The sequence below is a fragment of the Ursus arctos genome, unplaced genomic scaffold, assembly GCF_023065955.2.
Source record: "Ursus arctos isolate Adak ecotype North America unplaced genomic scaffold, UrsArc2.0 scaffold_19, whole genome shotgun sequence".
Lineage (NCBI taxonomy): Eukaryota > Metazoa > Chordata > Mammalia > Carnivora > Ursidae > Ursus > Ursus arctos.
The window spans coordinates 50273759-50290614 of record NW_026622863.1 but is presented as its reverse complement, the minus strand read 5'-3'; the positions used below and the strand labels follow the sequence as shown (position 1 = coordinate 50290614).

General features: G+C 52.2%; 2 protein-coding genes across 5 annotated transcripts in view; both read left to right on the top strand.

Annotated features, from left to right (window-relative positions):
- PLEKHA4 (pleckstrin homology domain containing A4) overlaps positions 1-8242 on the top strand; it is a 22758-nt gene extending 14516 nt beyond the window's left edge. For 2 of the 3 annotated variants that reach the window (XM_026481881.4, XM_026481882.4), the window contains exons 17-20: positions 5837-5998; positions 6861-6919; positions 7322-7434; positions 7785-8242. In XM_026481881.4, coding sequence (XP_026337666.1) covers positions 5837-5998; positions 6861-6919; positions 7322-7434; positions 7785-8044 — 594 coding nt within the window. In that variant the 3' untranslated portion in view covers positions 8045-8242. Of the gene's footprint in view, positions 1-5836; positions 6022-6860; positions 6920-7321; positions 7435-7784 lie in introns of those variants that run through there. The other variant, XM_026481884.4, reaches the window with a different exon arrangement.
- HSD17B14 (hydroxysteroid 17-beta dehydrogenase 14) overlaps positions 8241-16856 on the top strand; it is a 14317-nt gene continuing 5701 nt past the window's right edge. The window contains exons 1-6 of one of the 2 annotated variants that reach the window (XM_026481886.4): positions 8242-8326; positions 8534-8736; positions 9227-9265; positions 9427-9509; positions 10252-10318; positions 13304-13395. In XM_026481886.4, the coding sequence (XP_026337671.1) occupies positions 8649-8736; positions 9227-9265; positions 9427-9509; positions 10252-10318; positions 13304-13395 (369 nt within the window). In that variant the 5' untranslated portion in view covers positions 8242-8326; positions 8534-8648. Of the gene's footprint in view, positions 8327-8533; positions 8737-9226; positions 9266-9426; positions 9510-10251; positions 10319-13303; positions 13396-16856 lie in introns of both variants that reach the window. The other variant, XM_026481888.4, reaches the window with a different exon arrangement.

Genomic DNA, 16856 nt, shown 5'->3' with positions numbered 1-16856 from the left:
GCCAGTAGCCACATGGGACTATTTGAATTAAAATGAATTAACATGAAATGTAATTTAAGAATCATTTGCACCTAAGCATTTCGGGTGCTTAGGGGCTACCCGTGGCCAGTGGCTATCTTGTGGGACAGAGCAGATAGAGAACATTGCCACCATCACAGAAAGTTCTGTTGCCTAGAGCTGTTTGGGCGCTGAGGGCACAAACGTGAACAAGACAAGAGAAAAAAAATCCTTCCCTCATGAATCCGACGTTCTAGTGGGAAGAGGCAGATAATAATCAATTTGCTATACGTTATTTTATGTTACAGAAGAAGTTAACACAACACGACCACGGTGAGGAGGTTAGGGATGCCAGAGGGGGTGCAGTGGTAAATGGCCTGGTCTGGGGAGGCCTCAGGGTAAGGGGAGGGAGCGAGCCTTGGGTGGAAGAGCATTAAAGACAAAGGGAACGGCCTTTGCAGAAGTTCTGCGGTGAGGTGGGGGGAGTGGGTCTGGCGTGTTGCAGGAGCCCCTTGAAAGTCAATGTGGCTGGAACCGAGTAAGCGAGCGAGGGGGAGAGGGGTGGAGAGGAGAGGAGAGATGGGTACTGGGGATGGACCGTGCTGGGGCTTGCGGTCCAAGGAGAGCCGGGAGCCGCGGAGGATTCTGAGCGGCCGTAAAGCGGGAGCCGGCGCCCTCTGCCGGCCATGCGGGGAACAAACTGCGGGGCGAGCACTGAGGCAGGGGACCCAGTGAGGAGAGTCCGGGCTGGAGAGAAACGTCATTCCCAGTAGGTTAGAAGAACCGGAGATGTTGAGAGGAGGTAGATTCTAGTTATACCGATCTTCAAACTTTATCCAAAACCCTGGGGACGAGATATAATTCAAAATGCAAAAATTTGCAGATTCTAGGGGCACCTGGGTGGCTCAGTCGGTTAAGCGTCTGTCTTTGGCTCAGGTCATGATCTCAGGGTCCTGGGGTTAAGCCCTGCGTCTGGCTCCCTGCTCAGCGGGGAGCCTGCTTCTCCCTCTCCCCCTGCTTATGCTCTCTCTCTCTGTCAAATAAATAAATTAAAAAAAAAACATGATTAGGCAAAAACTTTGCAGATTCTAGGCTGGTAATAGGATGCATATATATACTCTGTCTTATATAAAAGCCCCAGTGATGTATGTCTGGCACAGCGCCCTTAATCAGACACATTACATTCCTCTAGCAATACGTATGAATATTCATACTTAAACGGGATTCAGCTTGTAAATGACGTCTCAATTTAAATTTGTGGTTTTTAAAAATAGAACAATGAAGAGCTAAATGATCGAGTCAGTGGAATAAAAATAGATTATAAATATGCACTTTTTATTTCCTTTTTTAAAAATTTTTATTTATTTTTTTAATTAGAGAGAGAGAGTACATGTGAGCGGGGGTGGGGGGGGAGGAACAGAAGGTTGGGAGAGGGACAAGCAGATTCCTCACTGAGCACGGAGCCCAATGCAGGGCTCGATCTCATGACCCTGAGATCGTGACCTGAGCCACCTAGGCGCCCCTGGGAGGTCTCGTTTTAATTGAGCAAACCAGTTGGAATCTCTTGGTCCCTGATAAACATACCCTGTTGAAGGTCAGCAATGAACTATAGCATAAGGGGCCGAGGGCAGGACCTCCCCAAGGCGGGCCACTTCCACACGAAGATTATTCTGAGCTGAAGGCAGTTGAGACCCTACGGGCTCAAGAGAAACTTTTGCCTCTCCCTTAACTACATAGAAGAATGTAGATTGGGGGGCGCCTGGGTGGCACAGGGGTTAAGCGTCTGCCTTCGGCTCAGGGCGTGATCCTGGAGTTATGGGATCGAGCCCCACATCAGGCTCCTCCGCTATGAGCCTGCTTCTTCCTCTCCCACTCCCCCTGCTTGTGTTCCCTCTCTCGCTGGCTGTCTCTATCCTGTCGAATAAATAAATAAAATCTTAAAAAAAAAAAAAAAGAATGTAGATTGGGGGTCTTTCCCAGACGAAAGGTTGTTAGCTGGGATAAATGTTTTCTGAGTGACCTATCTGCAGGGCAGGGCAACCATCGAATTCCTAAACATCTACCCTGGGAAGTGCTTTCCTTTCCCCTGAAGTCCCAGACCCCTGCCCTCTTCTCCTTGGTTCAGAATGACACACAGAACCTCATGTGCCCGACCGCCTTTGGAATTTCCACGTCCGTGTGGATTCCCCGGGCGGATGCTATTAAACCCGAATTTCTTGGCTTCATACTATCTCGTGTCAATTGCATGCTTGGTCCGGCTTGAAGGACGCTTGAAGGAGACAGGAATTCTTGCTCCCTGACAAATGATCATTCATTTCACCTTTTCTTCTGTGGCGAGTTATTTCGCTGTGCCCCAACGTCTTCAACATCATCGGGGTAGTCCTCTTGAATCTCTGAATGTCACCGTGACGAATGCCCACCTGGCGAGTCACTGAGTCACTGCCAGGGTCCAGCGGGGGCTTTCTAGGTGCACCTGACCACTGTAGGCAGAAATAACAAGGTTGGGCATCTTCTTCTCACCAGACCCCAGATCTGATTGCTTGAGGACTTTGGGACAAGGAGGTCCTGTACTTTTCACCTGCAGGGCCATTTTATTTTATTTTATTTTATTTTATTTTATTTATTTATTTATTTTAGGGTTTTTTTAAAATGATTTTTTAGTTATTTATTTGAGACAGAGAACAGTGCCAGCGAAAGAGAACATGAGTAGGGGAAGGGACAGAGGGAGAGGGAGAAGCAGGCTCCCCGCTGAGCAGAGAGCCTGATGCGGGACTCTATCCCAGGACTCTGGGATCATGACCTGAGCTGAAGGCAGATGCTTAACTGACTGAGCCACCCAGATGCCCCCCCCCCTTTTTTTGTAATCTCCATACCCAATGTGGGGCTAGAACTCACGACCCCAAGATCAAGTCTTGCCTGCTCTTCCAACTGAGCCAGCCGGGGCAGCCCCTGCTACAGGGTCATTTTAAACGTTCTTGGAGCCCTAAGCCCTGTGCTCCCATTTGCCTGTGAGCTCTTGGAAGGGACCGATATTTCTGTTGCTTCAGCTGTAACCCACGGCGCTCTTTGGCAGGACCGTTCTCATGCCCAGAAAGAAGACATAAGCAGATGACCAATCCAAGCAGCGTGTCAGGAGGGCCAAGGAGCTGAAGCTTCTCCGTTCTCCCCTGAGCTTTGAGGGGTGGTGGCTGCAGAGAAATCTTCCTTTATTTGCTCAGCATGCATCTCCCAACGCCTGGTAGGGCCCAGGCCCTGTGGGAGGTATTAGGGGTCCAGCCACGAATTAGACCTGATGCTCCTGTCTGATGGGAGAAAGATACTAATCCAATCCTACCTATCCAACAGGGATAAAACGCAAAGCACTGGGAAGCCTTTTAAAGGATAGGGAAGTCGGGGCGCCTACGACTCTTGATCTCGGGGTTATGAGCTCGAGCCCCATGTTGGGCATACAGATTACCTAAAAATTTAATTTTTTTTTTTTTTAACAATTGGGAAGCTGAGTCTGGATGAGTAAAAAAAAGGTGTGGGCCATGCAGAAAATGGTCCTCCAACCAAAGGATGGAGGCTATGTGTGCAACAGCATGGAGGTGATCCCGACAGAGGCCGCTGGTCTGTGTTGGAGGCAAAGCTGAATTTATGACTTGCTTAAGACAGACCTATTCTTGTAAGATACAGTCTCCCCAAGCAAAGCGGAGGGAGAGCTGATGTCCTATAGCAGGGAGTTCAGAAATTGCTGGATTCTGGAGGCATGAGTGTTTAAGACTGGGAGCTTCGGCTCAGGTCCTGATCCCGAGGTCCTGGGATCGAGCCCGGCGTCGGGCTCCCTGCTCAGCGGGGAGTCTGCTTCTCTGTCTCCGGCTCCCAGCTGCCACAGCTGTGTGTCCGTCGCTGCCGGGCTGATTTGCAGAACCCAGGGGCCGTCCCTGACCGGTTGCCTTTCGGCCGCCTGGTTGAGGTGCCCCTGCCGTTGCTCGATCGAACATTTAAAAGCATGTCTGGTGCTTCCTTATTATCGTGGATACAAAACAGTCCGTTAGTCCTTTCTGAGGAGGAGAGGAACTTTGTGGTTCTCAGTGGGGTGCGTGCAGGACGTGGGCTGTCGGGGCTGCTGAGAACAAGGCTGAACCAACCAAGTGGTTCTGGGAGCTGCGGCTGTTTGCAGCTCTGGGGTGGTGTGTGTCATGAGTTCCAAGGATTTCAGAGCTGAGCAAGGACAATGATATGACCGGGGAGGCGGTAGAAGTAACACACACCGGCCGTATGGGGTCCAGTTTGGCCAATGGGAGGAGTCCCTCACACATGCCATAGGTCACTGCCTGGATGCCAAAGCCCAGAAACTTCGATGGCGAGTCTCTGGGTCAGGGAGCTCCTAAGGGCAGCAGCCACTTGGGGGCTTATCTTATCTGTGGCTAGCACACGTGGGACACTGTTTCCTGCAGTGCTCAAAGCAGGCAGGCCGTAAATGCCTACGGTTATCTGCCTACTCGGGCTGTGTTTTAAACAAGTGGATGTGTGAACCTTGGAATTTGGTGATGGCCGGCGTGGGGCCATCATTTTTACAGCAGGTGGACATGTGACTCACGGTGGCCCAGATCGGAGCAAACCAGAGTAAACGGCAGTGTTTGGCCCTACACTAGGCAGCTGCTCCAAGCCGGCTCCCTAGAATTTTCTAGTTTGAGGCTGCAGCTAAGGGTTATCTTCCCTCCGGTTTTGTTTGTTGAGACAAGAGATGGATTGTCTTACGGTCGGAGGCTAGGAGTCCAAAACCATGCTCCTTCGGAAGGCATCCAGGAAGGGTCTGTTCCCAGGCATCTGATGGTCCCTTGACTGGTGGCCCCAGGAACCCCAGGAGCCCCAGGAACTCCAGGTGTCCCCTGGCAGTCTTGCTGTATGCGTCTATGTCCGCATGGCCCCCCTTTCCCGAAGGATGACACTTGTCTGCAGCCGGAGAGGTCTGTCGGCCTGGTTCCTGCCCAAATGACAACCTTCCTCCGTTTCGGCCCCAGTCTGTCCCCTTCAGTTCAGGCTGGTGGCATTTCTGCGGAGCTGATTTCCTGGATCCACGCGTCACATGCCTAATGTCTCAGCAAACGGGGTGTCCAGCCACGCCCTTGGGATTCTCTCCAGAGTTCTGGTTTTGTTTGAGTGGGTTTTTTTTTTCTTCTTCTTCTTTGATTTATCTCTGTCCTCTTGCATTTTAAGTTCTTAAGGCTGGAGGTCCATGATAGAGGTGTCAGTGGGGCCGTGTTCCCTCTGAAGGTGCCGGGGAAGGATCTGTTTCAGGCCTCCATCCTAGCTTCTGGAAGGTTCTTGGCTTGTGGCCGCCCACTCCACTTCTCCCATGGCGTTGTCCCGGTGTGTGTCATCCATCTGGTTTCGGGAGCAAGAGAGAGCTCACAAAGCCCTTTCTGAGGCCAACCCAAAGGGATCCTCTTGACAATTTAGTTAATGCATCTCATTCCTCCTTTTCTTGGGTCTAAGCTGACTCAGAATTGTTTTTCATCACAAGGAACCCAGAGGTGACAACCCGGCTCCTGACTACCAGTGCGAGGAAGCTGGGCATGCCCAGGACGTGTGAATGTTTGTTAGGCTGTGGCTTTGGATTCGAACAGGGCAGCTGATGGAAATGAGGCCAGAGAGGGGGGTAGGGCCCCAAACACCTTTGTCCTGAGGGTGCTTGGAGGCATGGGAGGCCGGCCTCAGCTCTGGCTGCGGCAAGATCCCTCTGAGTCTAGGGGTGAACTTACTGGAAAGGGCAAGACTGGAGGCCGAGAGGTTCAGGGAAGAGGAAAAGAGGAGGCCCAAGGCTGGGGCCTCAAGGTGTTTTTCATCTCCCCAGGCCCCCCTGGCCCGGCCTCGGATGAGTGCTCAGGAGCAAATGGAGAGAATTCGCAGAAACCAGGAGTTTGGACGGCCTCTCCCTCGCCCGGCCTCCCCCCGGCTTCTCACTCTGGGGAGGACACTGTCCCCAGCCAGACGCCAGCCTGACACAGAACCAAGGGTGAAGAGAACAGAGGGTGCAAGGTGGGGCGGTGGGGTGCTCCTAGTTTGAGCCTCAGTTTCCCCCTCTGTAAAATGGGAATTTCCCTACCTCTTTACCCAGAGCTGGGTTTCCACGTTCACCCCAACCTGAACCTGGGATGATGGCTCCCCTAGGTGGTTGGGGGTAGGGGAGGCAGAGAACTTTTCACTTCACCAGTGTTTCTCCCTCAGGATGGGGGTCAGAGGTCAGGACTGTGGGCCCAGCTTTTTTTTTTTTTTTTTTTTTCGTTACTATGTGTCATCAAAGGGGGAAACAATGAGCAAGTAAGGAAATGATCATATTCATACTGTCGCAATGGGGACAGCATTCCAGATATGAAGATAAGAGTGTCTCAGCCGATGGTTCCATCTGAGACTTTTCTAGGGAGTAATTAGACAAGTCATAGGTCGGGTGATTTTATAGCTGGGATTATTTTTGTCATCAGGAGTTGTCTCAGTCAGCTGAACCCCAAATGTTTAACTCTGTGTCTAGTTAGTTTTAGGGGGACGAGCAGTTCAGCTAATTCCTGATGAGCCCAAAATTGTGAATTTGGAGAGCCTGTTCCTGGCCTTGTCATAGGTAAATAAGGGGGTGATCATCTGTCAGTCCCCTGTAGGTCATATGAAGGAAGAGAGGTGGTAAGCCACACCAAAGGATGTGTGTTGGGGGGTGGGGGGTGGATTTTCTTAACTCTTGCTGTTTTGCAGGAATGCATGTAAAGTTAAACACTGTCTCTGGGGCAATTTCATTCCCTCTCTGAGCCCCCTTCATTTCACCCTCAAAATGAGAACGTGGGGACTTCCAGGTGAGGAGGAATTTTAATGCTCCAATTCCTTTGCAGCCTGTCCAGGGACACTCAGGAGCCCCCAAATGGCTCAGAAGCTCTGGATCCTGGAGCAGGTAAAGAACTGGAAAGTGGGGCAAGAAGCAGGAAATCAATTTGCCTACGGGAAGGCATTATTATTGCTGTCTTTTGAGTAGTAAAGTACAGACCACAGAACTTTTAAGAGATGCTTGACTTCCTGGGGTATCAGAAAGCACCTAGATCCGCATGAGAACTGCAGTTCCCCAAACTGCAGAACTGGGTGGATGTCAGGGAAAGCGGGTAAAATTTAGGGAGGACTAGACTACAAATCCCACAGCACAAGCAGGCCTTTATGAGGGCCACGCTCTGTTTAAAGTCCTTTAGGGACCAGGGCTAGGGACTACAACTCCCAGAAGGCCGCGCGTGGCACTGCGGTAATGGCTAATTGTACACTGCCCCAAATCTCTCTCTCGCTCTCTCTCTTTTTTTTTTCCTAGTCCAAGGAATACCACCCCTTATTTGCCGACAGCCGAAGGGCACCGGGAGCGAGTCCTCAGCCTCTCTCAAGCTCTGGCCACTGAGGCGTCGCAGTGGCACAGAATGATGACAGGTGAGGAGGGGCTGGGGACCTTGGACTCCTTAGTTTTGGGGAAGAGGGAACCAGAGCCTGGAATCCTTGGTTCTGGTCGGGGCGGGGGGGGGGGGGTGTCTGAGAACTGCTGGGATCCTATGCCTGGATGGGGAGAGGGCCCTAGAGGGTTTGGGAGTTGCTGATCCCAGGCAGGAGGGGACAGGGGTCAAGACTCCCGGGTCTGGGGGTGGCGGTGGGGGGCCAGACCTGTGGGTCTGAGGGAGGAGGGGACTGGGAGCTCGACTCCTGGGTCTGGGAGGAAAGGCCTGGGGGTCCGGACTCCTGTGTCCCAAAGTTTGCCATTCTCACTGTCCACTCGTGCTGTCCAGGTGGAAACTTAGACTCCCGAGGAGACCCGCTTCCCCCTGCGCCACCGCCTCCGTCAGATCCCACCCCCCAGGTGACCTCGCCCCCAAGATCTCCAGTGGCTAATTCCCGCTCCGCCGGGTTCTCCCGCGGAGGTAGTGGACGCGGCGCAGGCCCCGCCTCCTGGGAGCCCACGTGGGAGTCCGGTACCGCCCCTCCCGCCCTGACCCAGGAGGAGGGGGCGTGGCCTCTGCGAGTCACGCTGCTGCAGTCCAGCTTCTGATCCGCCCGAGCACCGCAGCCAATCGGAGCGTGAGGGCGTGGCCCGGGGGTACCGCCCCGCGATCTGGAGCCACTCAGGGCGCCTGGGGGCGTGGACTGGCCCCCTTGGGGGCCTGGGGAGGGAGACGTTTCTATGGCCAAAGTTTGGTTTTCCCAACACTTGTCCAAATTCGGATTAAAACTTTGAACTTTCAGTCAATAGCTTTCTCTCTGTCTGTTTGGGGTTGTGACTCTGGGGTCTCTTCGGGGCAGAGCTGGAGTCGTGGACTCCTTTGTCCTGAAGGTCTGGAACCTGTGGGTCTGGAGAAGGAGGGAGCTGGGGCCTGAATTCCCGGGTCTGAGGGAGGAGGGGGCTGGACGCCCTAAATCCCGAGTTTGAGGAAGGAGGGGATCAGGAGTGTGGGGGGGGGGGCCAGTACTCCTGGGTCTGAGGGAGGAGGGGCCGGGCCAACCTTCATAGCTTCTGGCCTTCCTGGCAACGCCCCCCCAGGGCCGGGCTTCCAGGATCCAGCCCCTATTTAATGGTTCGGCTCCACCGCCTCACCCGACTTTGGAGGTGGAAAGAAGCCCAGAGCGAGTAACAGGGAGAGACAGACAGAAGCAGCATGGCAACGGGAACGCGCTATGCCGGGAAGGTGGTGGTTGTGACCGGGGGCGGGCGAGGCATCGGAGCCGGGATCGTGAGAGCCTTCGGTGAGTAGGGGTCTGGCTGCTCAGGAATATTGGAGACTAGGAGAAGAGGGACCCTGGGAACTCGTGGGTGTGGGATCTTCAGTACTGGAGCCAAGATTCTCATAAAAACGCAATTTGCGATGCTAATGAAGGGCTAGGCAGTATAAGCCTGGGGCCTGAGCTTGGCAGGTCTCCAAAAATGGTTACTCCCTCTCTGTGGGTCTCGGTTACTGTATCTACAAAATGAGTGGTTAGGGAATGGCACTTGCAGGTTTAGGGATTATTCTGGAACCTAGGGATGGGGGGCTCAGGAACCCCAGCAGGCACCTGGAGCGGCCAAAGAGAATATGGGTCAAGTTTTCTGCCCTTTGCTCTGGAGGATCATCATGAGACTTTGGGGTCACGAGGGGAGCGTTTAGGAAGATGGGCCCCCACTCCCGGTGGCCACAAGAGGGCAGCAGAGACCTTTGCCAAGGTCTGTGCTGCGGTAACCTGTTATTTCCATTCTCAGTGCAAAGTGGGGCCCAAGTGGTTATCTGTGACAAAGATGGTGAGTGGGTGTCCCTCAGTCCTCACCCCCAGCCTCTCCTCCCTCATACTCAAGAGTCCTGGCCCCCAGCCCTGTCCTCCCTCAGACCCAGGAGTCCAGGCCCCCAGCCCCTCCTCCCTCAGACCCAGGAGTCCAGGCCCCCAGCCCTTGTCTCCCTGCAGAGTCCCGGGGCCGGGCCCTGGAGCAGGAGCTTGCTGGAACTGTCTTTCTCCTCTGTGATGTGACTCGGGAGGAAGATGTGAGGGTGAGCTATCCTCGTCCCTGCCTGGTCCTAAAAGCTTAGGCTCAGCCTTCTTTCCAGGCTTTCCCTGCTGGCCAGGTTCTGGGTCTCCTGGGAAGGTTCTCCTTTATCTCTCACTACTTCAAGGCTCTTGTCACACCTGTCACAGAGATTGGAACAAAAAAAATCCCTCACAGTGGATCTCTTTCTGGAAGAGTTTTCCTCTCTTGTTTCTGGGTTTCTTTCTTTTTTTTTTTTTTTAAAGATTTTATTTATTTATTTGACAGAGATAGAGACAGCCAGCGAGAGAGGGAACACAAGCAGGGGGAGTGGGAGAGGAAGAAGCAGGCTCCCAGCAGAGGAGCCTGATGTGGGGCTCGAACCCATAACGCCGGGATCATGCCCTGAGCCGAAGGCAGACGCTTAACCGCTGTGCCACCCAGGCGCCCCTTGTTTCTGGGTTTCTAACCCTTTCCTTCTGGAACTGTCTCTCTGATGTGCACCCCCTGCCCCCTGCCCTCTACCCCGACCCTGACCCCAGGTATCTGCAGTGTGAATATAACCAGCCCTCTGGTCTCTGGCACCTCTGGCTTTCTGTCTTCTCTTCTCCTGCCATACTTGGTGATTTGGGGTGTCCCCCACTGCCCGTAGTTCTTGTCCCCTCAGCTATGATCCAGCTTCCCCCTCCCGACCTTGCTTTGGGGAGTCCAGGCTCCTCAAGGCTGGGTTCCCGCACTGCTCGCTTACAAGATGTCTTTGTCCCCAGGCCCTCATTTCTGAGACCATCCGACGTTTCGGCCGCCTAGATTGTGTGGTCAACAACGCTGGCTACCGTGAGTTGTGAGGCCCACAGGCCATTCTCCGCTGCTGTCAACCCACCTCCTGGCTTCCCATCCCTTCCTCCTCCCACCTCAGTTTCGCCTTGTCTTCCCCATCCCCTTCTCCGTTCCCTTGGATGGGACAGTACAGCTCTGGAATCTGGCCCCTGGGCTTACGTCCTGACTCCTTTCCGTCCCGCCAGGTGCCCCCAGGCCCGTGCCCTCCCCTCTCCGTGCTTCAGTTCCTGTATTTCTAGAATGGGAATGATGATAATAATCATCATCATTACAGAGTGGTTGTGAGTACTAGTCAGCCTCATAATTACCAGAACTATCGGGTGAACAGCTTCCGGAAGTCTTGTGGTCTCAATTTTCTGATCCATGAAGTGACGTGGATGGCCCTTCTCTTTGCTGATGACGATGACAAGATCCTCATGAGTGCGGTTTATAGGTCTTAGTGTGGTGACTTTGAAGGGAAAATGCCATCAGCTTAATGACTACCCTTCCTAAGAAGTTCTCATGCTGGTAAACCAGGGCTCAGAGAGGTGAACTGTCTGCACTGAAGTCACACGGCAAGGCCGTGATAAGAGAGACGCCCCCCTCTACGACCCCTCCTATACCCCCCCCATCCACTTATTGGCTGGGCAACTTTAAGCAAGTGGCTCACCCTCTCTGGGCTGCATTCTCCTCCTTATATTGTTGTAAGGATCAAAGAGATGGCGAATAGTAGTTCATCCTTTCTCTCCGTGGTCTTTGTACATTCAAGAGGTCTTTACTGAGCGCTTACTATGTCCCAAGTTCTTTCCTTGGGACTGGGGAGTGAGCAGCGAACGAAAGAGACAGAAACATTCTTCCTGGGATTCACGTTCTCAAGTACAGAAAGAGACAACCCCGTTCGTGGTTTCCGTATTCATGAAATCACCAGCTAGCTGACCAACAGATTTTTTTAGTAACCCCAGCCTCTGTACTCACTGCTTTCCGGGTGTTTGTGGATTTGCATGGAGCGGGAGCAGCGAGAAAAATCCCAGTTGCCTGAAACACCTGCTCTCAGTGGAGGTCGTTCGAACGAGGCGAGCGGCGAGCATAGCTCTGTGCTCTGGTTTCAGAGGATGGAGATGCCCTGGGGCCCGCTGGATGGGTCCGCATCCGAACTCTGGCGGCCTCCAGCTAATCGCTCAACACCTCTGAGCCTGAGCCGTGCTTCCTTGTTTGCAAAATAAATAAAATAGAGTCTCCCAGAGTTGTGTTGAGGATTTAAGAGTCTAATCTGATATGCAAGTATCCGTAGACATATATTTATATACATGTGTCTATCTGTCCATCCATATCCATATCTTAGTCTGTTTGGGCTGCTAGAACAGAGATGCCACAGACGGGGAGGGCTCAAACAAACATTTATCTCTCACAGTTTTGGAGGCTGGGAAGCCCAAGATCAAGGTGCCAGGAGATTCGTGTCTGGTGAGGGCCTCCTTCTTGCTGTGTCCTCACAGGGTGGAAGGGACTAGAGGATCTCTGGGCTCTCATTTCTAAGTGCACTAAGCCCATTCATGAGGGGGTCCACCCTCGAGACTTAAAAAGCCCCTCCCACAGACCTCACCTCCAAATGCCATCACTCTGAACGTTAGGATTTCAACATATGAATTTGGGGGGTGCGGGAGACAGATTTAGTCCATTATATTTACATACTATTAGTTAATAGGTACCTATTTCCCCTGGGAGCAATGGAGGAAAATTCACTAATTCAGTATTCACTGGAATTTTATAGACCTTAACTGCCTTGAATAATAGGATCGACTCTATACACCAGTATGTTTGGTGGTGATATAGGCTATGAAGAAAAATAAAGTCAGGGCACCCAGCTGGCTCAGTCAGTGGAGACTGCCACTCTTGAACTTGGGGTTGTGAGTTCGAGGCCCACGTTGGGCGTAGAGCTTACTTTAAAGAAAGGAAAGGAAAGGAAAGGAAAGGGGGGGGGAAGCTGTTTAGGGTCTACAAAACGGCAGGGGCTATTTTCAACAAAGGATCCAGGGCAGATTCTCTGAAGATGTTTGAGCAGATCCCTAAAGGAAGCCAGGCCACAGGCCCTGTGTCCCTGGAGAAGAACAATCCAAGATTCCCTCAACTTTCTGGCCGCCATCTTGTTTTCTTCCTCCCCTTCTCTCCTAAAGCCTTTGGAACATTCAGGGTGCGCTCCTCCCACTGCCTGTCTCTTCTCCTTGTTCTTATTCCCCTATCTTTTCCACTCCTTTTCTCCTGAACATTGATTTTTCTGTCCCTCTAACCATTACCCCTCCCCTCCCATCAATTCCTCCTATTTATTTTACAAATACATTATGGGACTGTCAGGCACAAATACTGACTCATGAAAAAAAATTCTTTTTAAGATTTTATTTAAACAATTTTTTAAATTTAAATTCAATTAGCCAACATATAGTATAAGATTTTATTTTTAAGTAATCTCTACACCCAACATGAGGATTTGAACTCACAACCCGAAGATCAAGAGCCACTTGCTCCACCGACCCAGATAGCCAGGTGCTCTGACTTGGGAAATTTCCTTTTTTTTTTTTTTTTTTTTTCTGAGTAGGTTCCATGCCCAACACAGGGCTTAAACTCACAATCCTGAGAACAAGACCTGAGATCAAGCTTTAGATGCTCTATCGACTGGGCCACGCAGGCGCCCCCAGATTTGGGAAACTTCTAAGCCCAAGAGGAAAGCGTCATCCTCCTTCTATAGATACGGAGACTGAGGCACAGAGAGGCATAGTGACTTGCCCAGAGTCACACAGCCAGGAAGTGGCAGGGGCTCATATTGGAACCCAGGCCTTCTGGCCTGAGGTGGCTTTTCGATTCACTGTTATACAACCTCCCTTCCTTTTCATGATCCCTGACCCTCTTGTCTCCCCCCCCCCAGTGCCCCCTCCCCGCCATATCCCTATTCCTTCCCTGTTCTCTGGGTCACTCCCTCATTCTCTCTGCCTCTCTGTCCCCCACTCCTAGATCCGCCTCCACAGTGGCCCGAGGAGACCTCTGCCCAGGGCTTCAGGCAGCTGCTGGAGCTGAACCTGCTGGGGACATACACCCTGACCAAGGTGAGGACCGCGGCCCCGGCTGCCAGGCCGGGGGGCCTCCTGACAGTGAGATTGTCAGACCCACTTTTTCTCAGAGCAGAATGTTGCCTCTGCCCTGTTTGATCTTGCTTCAAAAGGACTCCGTTCTTTGTAGCAAGTAGGTGGGGGCCAATCCCTACATCCAGCCAAAGCTAATTGTGTGGCTACCCAGCCCATTGCCCTTGGGGACTTTCCAGAACCTTCCAGAGTGGTGTGCTGCTCGTGTTGGGGCATGTTAGGAACAGGGGGGAAGAGGTTGAGGCAGGGAGTGAGTGATAGGCAGTTACAGCGTTGCCACCTGTGAACAGCTCTGGGGAACAAAGACCTTTTACCATCCTGCCCTCAGAATCTTCCTGTAAAGTCCTCCTACTTACTGTCTTCATTCAAATGCCACCTCCTTTCAGACACCTCTCCTTCCCAGTCATCCTTGCTTCTGTGGCACCCAGTGCGCACCCATATACATATTTATTCTCTGTAACAACTTGTTTATTTTCATCAGAGCACATTTTAATCCATTCAACAAATATTTGCTTAGTACCAGCGGTGTGCATCCAGCAGGGGACAAACGTCCCTGTCCTTGGGCAACTGACACGCTAGTGGGGGAGACAGGCCGTGAGCAAGTAAACAGAAGCTAATGTCAGTGAGTAATAAATGCCGGGCACAAGAGTGATGCACAGTGTAAATATTGTGGTAGAAAACTTTTTTTTTTTTAATAGGCTCCATGCCCAGTGTGGAGCCCAACGAGGGGCTTGAACTCATGACCCTGAGATTGAGACCTGAGTTGAGATCAAGAGTTAGACGCTGAACCGATGGAGCCACCAGGCGCCCCTATAAAATTTTTTATTTTGACATTTTGCAAGCATGCGGAAAAGCAGGGAGATTGTGTACCGAATTCCACGTGCCCACCCCCCAGCAATCATTATCAACATTCTGTCATTCTTCCTGTGGACCCCCTCACTTTTTTTCCTTTTTTCTTTTCTTTTCTTTTCTCTCTTCTCCTTTCCTTTCCTTTTCTCTTTCTTTCTTTTTGCTGGAGTATTTTGTTTTTTAAAAGATTTGTTTATTTATTTTAGAGGGTGGGGGAAAGGCAGAGGGGGAAGGAGAGAAGCAGACTCCCTGCTGACCACGGAGCCTCACAAGGGGCTCGATTTTACGACCCTGAGATTATGACCCGACCCCGAGATCATGATCCCAGCCAAAATCAAGAGTCTGATGCTCAACCGAGCCACCCACGCGCCCCTTTTGTTGGAGTATTTTAAAGTAAATCTCAGACATACTTTACATGTAAGTAATTTAGTATGTATCTTTACCAGATGAGGTTTTATTTTGTTTGGGTTTTTTTTTTTTTAAAGAGTATTTATGTGCTCTTTGGGACAGGGTGGAGGTGATCAGAAGGCTACTCTGAGAGGTGATATTTGAGTCAGACCTCAGGATACGTGTGGGACAGAGTGGTCCAGCAGAGAACAGCCTGTGCAAAGGCCCTGGGGTGGGGACTGGTCCGAATGTAGGGTGAACAGCCAGAGGCCAGTGTGACTGAAGCAGGCAGGGTAAGGGGGAGAGGGCAGGAGATGAGGGCAGAAACGGGATGAAAGGACCTGGATCATATCTGGCCATGACGAAAGGACCGCAGAGAGGACTTTGCTTTTGGGCTTGGTCCTGGAGCCAACGAAGTGAGCCGCCGTAAGTGGGAACCGGCGCCCTCCGGCGGCCGCGTGGGAAACAGGCGCGGGCGAGGGCTGAGGCAACGCGCCCAGGGTCGTCCAGGCAGGCGGTGAATTGAATCCCACCAGGCAGGTGGCTGTGGATTTGGTGAGAAATGTTCCCACTCCGGATCCATTTTTAAGGTAGAATTGTCAGGATTTCCTTGTAGACTAGACGTGGGGGGGGGGTGGACTCGAGAAAGAAAGGAATGGGGGTTTTGGTTTATTTTCCCCCCACCCCTACCGCCAGCAACTGGCCGCAGGACTGAGTTCCCATCCATGGCCACGGGGAAGCCTGGGGAGGAGCAGGTGGACTGGGAGACCTTTTGAGTGCGGGTGGGGGTGGGGTGCCCAGCCCGCGTCCACTTGGAATTCTTGGGTCTGAGGTGAGGGGAGAGGTCTGGAGTCATCAGCTGGGAGCTCACCATCCTGAGGCTAGATTAGGTCTGAAAAGCCGGTGTAGACAGAGAAGGGAGGAGCCCCGGGAGTGGGCGGGGCGGGGGGGTTGGTCACCCGTGTGAGGAAGCTCAGGCGCTGTCTTTGAGGTCTTACCTGAGATCCAGGTGAAATGTTTCTGGGCAGCTGGGTGCCCTTGCACCACCTGTGAACCCTCGCTCCTATCCCTCACTTGTGTTCAGCTCTACTGGCACCTCCATACGTTAAGATACATTCTACAGCCCAGAAAGGGGATATGTGTGTAATTATATACATAATCTCTCTCTCAGTGCCCAGCATTTATTTATTTTTTTAAAAGATTTTATTTATTTATTTGACACAGAGAGAGAGCACAAGCAGGGGGAGCAGCAGGCAGAGGGAGAGGGAGAAGTAGGCTTCCCGCTGAGCAGGGAGCCCGTCGTGGGGCTCGATCCCAGCACCCTGAGATCATGACCTGAGCCGAAGGAAGATGCTTCGCCCACTGAACCACGCAGGCGCCCCCGTGCCCGGCATTTAAAAAGAGATTTCTCATCAACAATGAGATCTCTGGTTTCTCTTGAAAGGTTGGCAAACTGAACCCACAGGGCAGGGCGACAGTCCGCTAAGTATGGCACGACTCTCCATGATATCCCAGTCCCCACCTCTCCCTAAGGGCTACCTGACTCTGTCGTGGGTGAGCGGCTGGTACAAAAGCCTCGCGTAGGAGTAAAGGGTCCTGCCCAGACAGGCCTAAGCTCTCTGCCGCCCCCTACCGGCAAACATGGCGAGTGACTCAAGCTCTCTGCCCCTTGGTTTTCTCCTGCTTTTGAAAAATGAGGCTAATCATAGCTCCTAATTCACAGGGTTCTTCCTGAGACTCGAATGAGTAAACTATCCATGAAGCCCTTAGAACATGCCTGGCACAGAGCTGACTGTCTGTACGTTTTATTGCTTATCGTACACATTGCCCCATCCTGTCTCCTATGGCCAATCTACCTAACGCAGGTTGAGCTCACGAAATAGACATTGGGCAAATGAAGCCTGGCAGAAGTAGAAGGCAAAAGGTGAGGTTTGAGCTGACCCCTGAGTGGGAGGAAAAGAAGTAGAGAAGTAGGCCACAGGATGTTTCATTTACCAAAAAAGAGTGTGGAAATGTCCTGGGGGCACTAACCAGCAGGTGTGTTTTAAGAACAGGAGACACGGGGCGCCTGGGCGGCACAGCGGTTAAGCGCCTGCCTTCGGCTCAGGGCGTGATCCCGGCGTTATGGCATCGAGCCCCACATCAGGCTCTTCCACTATGATCCTGCTTCTTCCTCTCCCACTGCACCT